The 6,793-nt window shown below is 38.3% G+C and overlaps 1 protein-coding gene across 1 annotated transcript in view; it reads right to left on the bottom strand.

Annotated features, from left to right (window-relative positions):
• The window catches only part of CDH26 (cadherin 26), a 29,559-nt gene that overhangs the window by 5,985 nt on the left and 16,781 nt on the right, over nucleotides 1-6,793 (bottom strand). The window contains exons 8-12 of the mRNA XM_015825749.1: nucleotides 6,501-6,686; nucleotides 6,068-6,339; nucleotides 5,179-5,321; nucleotides 3,413-3,646; nucleotides 1,075-1,305 (exon numbers count right to left, since the gene is read on the bottom strand). Coding sequence (XP_015681235.1) covers nucleotides 1,075-1,305; nucleotides 3,413-3,646; nucleotides 5,179-5,321; nucleotides 6,068-6,339; nucleotides 6,501-6,686 — 1,066 coding nt within the window. The remainder of the gene's footprint in view (nucleotides 1-1,074; nucleotides 1,306-3,412; nucleotides 3,647-5,178; nucleotides 5,322-6,067; nucleotides 6,340-6,500; nucleotides 6,687-6,793) is intronic.

Genomic DNA, 6,793 nt, shown 5'->3' on the forward strand with positions numbered 1-6,793 from the left:
ATTATGATTTTTAAATCATAGGTTAAGGCCCAGCACGAGGGTTGGACCCAGCCACATATGGCTTATCCATCAAATCAATTAAACAAATTGTGATTTAATATGATCCATGTATCAAGTCACACCTAGACACTCCATTCAGAGAAGGCCAAATACTTCAGTAAGAAAATAATACCAGTTATATTATGGGAACAAATATTGGAACTACAGTGATTTATTAACCATGACTTGATAGCATTTCCTGTGAGCTGATGGTCTCACTGAAGTTGTGAGAACCAAGTGGAAATGTATCAAATCAGATGTCTTTACTCAAGTGTGGAATTTATACCCAGACCAGAAAGAAAAATATTCCACAAAGTTATGTATGTACAACCAACTGAAAAGAATCCTTAAGAAACATAGGTCAAGGGGAATAATAAAGAAGGGTTCTACCCATCTTGCTCAGTTGTATAGCAAATGATCTTTTTTACCTTTGGAATCAATCAACTTCTGGAAGCAAGTCACTTTCTCATACTATTGACAGTCCATATGCAGGCCTGAGATAAGCCATAATAGGTTTGCATTTAGCTTTGCATGGGTATCAACCCACTCTGTTCATCTATTATACTAGAATTATGTAAACTTTAATCAAGGTCATTACTGTTTGCTCAAAAGCCTGGGTTTCAAAACTCCCAGTTTACCATGACGTGAGCTCAGCCAAGATTTATTTAACAGTTCATACGAACTCTGCATAGCTCTACAACAATCCAAAAGCAGACTATAAAGTGATTTTAAGAACAATGTAGAATACAAAAGTTGGCCTATAAGATTAGAGAGTGAAAATAAATTATAATTAAATAAAAGATGTGGTCCACTTTACATATCATAACCAATTACAATTCCTCTGAAATCTGGCTTAGTAAGCTTAAATTTGATGGCAGACGACGACTGATCATTCCCAACTAGTAACTCCTAACAGTGGGAACAAAGTAGGGAATACTCATCTACGGCTCATCTAGACTTCACACAAACCGCGATCCTTGGCTTATTGTTCCCCCATGAGTCAAATAAAAAGTCAATAACTGCCACATTACTCACATAAGAGTAATAGAAATGCAGCCACAATTATGCCAATTGCTCCTCCGCTGAGGCCCAGTGATGCAGTTTTCAATGACTGGCGTTGCTCACAAGTGATCCCATCAGGACAAGAGCATACATGGATATCCAGAATTTGTTGCCTGGAAAACCCTTGCAAATCTCGAATAAGGAGAGGCACAAAGTAATCGCCAGGAGGGAGACTTTTCAGCATAAAAAGCTCAACAGAATTATCTACAAAACAGAGAGAAGGAAGAGAAATGGGCACCAATCTTCAACTATTACATCCTTGCTAAGATTGTTATGCTAATATAGGTAGTCCTTGACTTATGGTCCCAGTTGACCCCAAATTTCTGTTGCTAAGTGAGCTAGTTAACGGGTTTTGCCCCATTTTACGACCTTTCTTGCCACAGTTGTTAAGTAAACCACTGCAGTTGTTAAGTTAGCAACACAAGTACACAGAACTGGCTTCCCCCTTGACTTTGCTTGTCAGAAGGTGCAAACGGTGATCACACATGACCCCGGGACACTGTCCATAAATATGAACCAATTGCCAAGTGCACGAATTTTGATCGTATGATCAAAATCATATGGAGGTGCTGCAACGGTTGTAAGTATAAAAAATGGCTATAAGTCACTTTTTTCAGTGCCATTGTAACTTCGAACAGTCACTAAACAAATGGTTGTAAGCCAAGGACTACCTCCTGAAAAGACTAGCAGGTTTATGCTAGTGCTACCCATTGGAGGAAGAAACCTTTAAATGTTTGCAGCTGGCTAGGTTTTTAATGAAAGATCCAGGAAAGACTTCTACAAGTTGAGTAAGCTGCCCACCTGCCTTGAATGCTTCTGAAGAAATGAAATTTAACACTCACTGCTTAGAAGCCTTCAAAAAAACTGCTGACAATAGCAAGAAAATGAAGGGTCATTATTAAAAAAGTATACCCAGCCTTAATTATTTATTTTTAAAGGGCTTCACCAGCAGGGCCCCTATACTGGATTTTTTTAAAATTAAATATGTTGGGTGGGCCCAATATCGGATTTATTTACTGTTTAATGTATTTTATGAATCAAGAATAGAGTAGAGTAGAGTAGAGTAGAGTAGAGTAGAGTAGAATAGAATAGAATAGAATAGAATAGAATAGAATAGAATAGAGCTGGAAGGGACCTTGGAGGTCTTCTAGTCCAGCCCCCTGCTCAAGCAGAAGAACCTATACCATCTAAGACAGATGACTGACAGATGAATTCATTCCTTAACATGTTGTGTGACTGGAGTTAAACATTCAGTCATGGCTTAGAAAATTCTAAGAATTCCATGAATAACTATGAAAATAAACAAATGGTTTACCAAAAAAAAAAATCATCCCTGAGTTCTCATTCAAGGCACAAATGATCAGACTCAAATTAACTAACTGTAAATGTTTTATGTGAAGACCCAGCTCTCTGAAGAAGTTTCTAAGATGGAAATGAAAAATAGAAGAGCATGACCATCAGAAAAGTGAAAAGATTCAGTTATAGTGGTGTACTTTTGGGAGACCTGAAAGAAAAGGTTAGGAACAGATCGTCTTGGTGAAAATCTATCTATATGGTCATTAGGAGCTGAAAATGATTGAAGGCACATAATCAATCAATTAATTAATCAAAGGAACTTAAAGATCACCTTAAGGAAATATGCAAGATCTATTAGGAGAGATGTAGAGAAATTATTAAACAGTCCAGAAATTAAACCAAATATGAGAAAGAAACTCAAAATAATTCCACCTTGGTTTTATTCTATAATGGCAGACAGAGAAACTCAAAACAGATTTTCAAGGTTCTGTTATTATAGCTTAAACCAGAAGTCCACAACCCCCAGGCCAGGAGTAGGGAACCTTGGCTCTTTTATGACTTGTGGACTTCAATACTCAGAATTCCTGAACCAGCCATGCTGGCTCAGGAATTCTGGGAGTTGAAGTCCACAAGTCAAAGAAGAGCCAATGTTGCCTGCCTCTGCCCCAGGCTAAGGTCTGGCAATGGTCCGTGGCCTGCCGGGAACTGGGCCACACAAGCAAGCGAAGCCCCATCCATTCACACACGGGATCTAAGCAGCATGCAAAACCACGCTCCCCCTGGTCTGTGGAAAAACCGCCTTCCACGGAACTAGTCCTTGGCACCCAAAAGGTTTAGGGACTGCTGTCTTAAACAATAAAGTATCAATTATGGTATGTGGGGTTTTTTTTGACCTGGCCTGCCTTGAAGGGCTGGCGATCCTTGAGATTTCAGTGCTTCTTCTCCATTCCCAGAAGAAACTTTGCCAAGAGGTGAAATCAAAGGATATGATAATCTCCAATTAGCAGTCATTTACCTAAGTTCTCTCCCAATCTCCATAAGTTTTCGGTACCCCCTAAGGCTTCTTCCAATTGGAACGTAAAAGGTTCTGCATATGGATAGGAATCTTTGTCCTCAGCTTTTATATGAAAAGGACCCAATCCTTTCCCTTCACAGGTGATCAAGGATGTCGTAACTAGCGTTGGAGCATTGTCATTGAGGTCCGAAAGGTGAAGTTGGATGGTACCCGTGCCAGTTAATGGTGGAACACCTGGGAGAGAAAACAATATTTTGATTTTTTTTTAAAGAAAAATCTACAGAAGCAGGACAGAATCTTCAAACTAAGACTACATAATTTAGACATTTGGCTTGCATGCAATTCTCAAAAATTCTAGAAGAAGCTGTAGGTTGCCCCTAGTTACAATATAGTACAAGAAGAAAAAGGTCAAATATTGGGAGACATTCGTCGTTGTCATCATTTTAGCCGTTGTCTATCCACTGCAGGATGAAGGCCTCTTCTGCATGTTTTCAACCAATATGGTGTTCAGCTTTCCTTTGACATTTGGGCCCACAATACTTGCTGATGTCTTCAATCCATCTTGTTTTAGGTCTTTTTCGTGGATTCTTTTTATCAAGTGGGATCCATTCTATGACTGCCATGGTCCATCTGCCATCATTCTTCTTAATGGAGATATTATTCACATTTTAATTAATTTTCTCAGTGTAAATCCAACTATGTCTGATACAGTTTCCACACACACAAACACACTTTTTTTTTTTCTCTTTTGGTCTTATCTGTCTTTTGAAGGACAACCCACCACAAAAGCTGAAAGGTAAGAGTAGTTCTGAAAAAATGTAACGCACCACTGAATGTAATGATGGATTTTAACAATTACTGTAGACATCTGACCTCCTCAGCAAACTTTCCACATCACTGTCTCTGATAGGCCACCTCTATTATCAATATAGAAATTCTAGCTATTCTAAACTTAAAGTCCTAATCCATCATCCCAACTGGACATCTTTCAAAATAAATGGACAGATGAGTGGCTAGAGTTGAACTAGTTTCAGGAAATGGTTTATGACAGAAAAACATTTTAAGACAGATTCTCGTCATCTTAAAAATATATGGAAGAAACCCTTATCATTTTGTTCATATTTTCCTTTGTACCATAGGTATTTAAAGCATCCTATTATTTTTAACAACTGCAATAAAAATAAACTCCTCCGCCATCATAAAAAAAAGTCAAACTGATTAAATGATTCAAATCCAAATAATAGACTAAATTTTAAATATTATTATTATTATAATAATAATAATAATAATAATAATAATAATAATAATAATAATAATAATAATAAAGTTGGAAGGGACCTTGGAGGTCATCTAATCCACCCCCCTGCTCAGGCAGGAAACCCTACACCATTTCAGATAAATGGCTGTCCAGTCTCTTCTTAAAAACATCCAGCGTTGGAGCATTCACAGCTTCTGGAGGCAGGTTGTTCCATTGGTTAATTACATACATTACATAAGGAAACATACATCAGCATCCTACAAATAGGATCACAAACATCACAAATATAGTGATGTTTCCTATGGGCTGGGCAACCATAACTGTAACACTTGTATAATATCAAGAAAAGATTACCTATGAATAAAATACTAGCATTCCAACTTTTACAACACCCCTAGAGAAAAACAGTTCCGAAACTGAATTAGCTTGAAATGAGTTTGAATTCTTGCTGTGCCTTTACCTTGCCCAAGCTTAAGAATTCACAACTAAACAAAGATAATGAATTTACCATCATCAATGGCGTGAATCACAATGGTGTACATGCTGTTGTTCACAAATGGGGATTCTCTATTAAGAGTTTTTGCAGCTGTTACAATTCCAGAATTTTCATCGATCGTCACCCAACCACCTGGATCTGACACTACTTTATATCTTTAAAAAAGCAAATGTTTTAACCATGAATGACAAATAAAGACTATAAAGAACAGATCAATAAACTTTTATAACCTTAAAAAGAACAGATGAAAGTTCCTCTGAACAAGTCTACTGTGTAATTATGAGATTTAATTTCCCTCACAAGAATTAGGGGAGTGGATTCTAGCAACAGCAAGAGCATTTCCAGACTAGATTACAATGTTTGCTGACCTCGTCAAATCTGAAATTTTTAGTGAAGTTATAAAGGATCCTTACCCAAATATAAAACTGGTAAGCCTAACAAGGTGGAACTGGCCAAATTCCTCTCGCTTTTAAATTATTAGGTCCGCACAATTTGCTTTGAAAAGTTGGGTATCCCCCCTCAAAATGCACTTTGTCTGATGTTTTATTTAAAAAGTGATGGTGGTAGTGGGAATGATGTTCCTTCTGTCAAAAAGTAAAAAGTTTGGTAAAACTACCTGAAAAATGGATTCTGTGCTTGGATACTGTCACTGAAAAAGCTATGATCTAGAACAGGGGTGTCAAACTGCCGGCCCAAAGACCGGATGCGTCATGTGGAAGCTGCACCCACCCCAGCTCTGGCAAGGGAAAGAAAGTCACGCTACGTCGCGACACATCACACGACGCGGAGAGTTTGAAACCCGTGATCTAGAAGAAGTTTGTGCTAAGGAGTAAATGTAAGAAAGCTACTTCCAGAGATCTCAAGCAACGTTCACAGAGAAACACCAGCCATAAAGACTTACTTTATCTTGTGTTGTCCTGTGTCTGGGTCCTGAGCTGCATACTGTACAAGTCTGGTTCCCGGCATCACCCCTTCTTGTTGTGGAAGATTAAGAATTGGGGGATTGAACTCAGGGGCATCGTTTTCATCTGTGATATTAATGCTCACTGACGCTTCAGACAATTGTGGAGAAGCATTGAAGCTCACGAAGCCTCTCTGGCATATAAAGAAGGACTCTTCATTCTTCACAGCAATGAGAAGTTTCCTCTCAGAAGGTGTACTATAGACCATAGGCTGAAAAAAACCCACAAAGTTTCTATTAATACATTCTGACTTCTCTTCCATCGTCCCAAATCTGATACTATCTAGAGGAATGGCATTGCAGGTCCCACAGTCAATACAGCCAATGAAGTGACTCTAGAAATCTTATCTCTGTGTTTGTCAGCCTGCCTTACCTTGATAACACTTAAAACACCTTCATTAGTTTTAGGATCTGTCTCAATGGCAAAGTTTCCTCTTTCATTTCCTCTCTTTATGATATACTTGGCTCTCCAAGCAGCTGTATTAGGACTATCTTTGTCTTCCACCTTGAGGCGAAGGATATCGTTTTTGTTTCTACCTTCTGAGACATCTGCATGATACTTGGAAGACACAGAAAGAGTTTCTGACATAAGAGATAATTTCTGGCACTGTATCTGTTTTGCGATAGCATGTCCAAGAGACAAAGGCTAAATTGGGTTATGCAAGC

The sequence above is a fragment of the Protobothrops mucrosquamatus genome, unplaced genomic scaffold, assembly GCF_001527695.2.
Source record: "Protobothrops mucrosquamatus isolate PMUCROS unplaced genomic scaffold, P.Mucros_1.0 scaffold2789, whole genome shotgun sequence".
In the NCBI taxonomy this organism is placed as follows: domain Eukaryota; kingdom Metazoa; phylum Chordata; class Lepidosauria; order Squamata; family Viperidae; genus Protobothrops; species Protobothrops mucrosquamatus.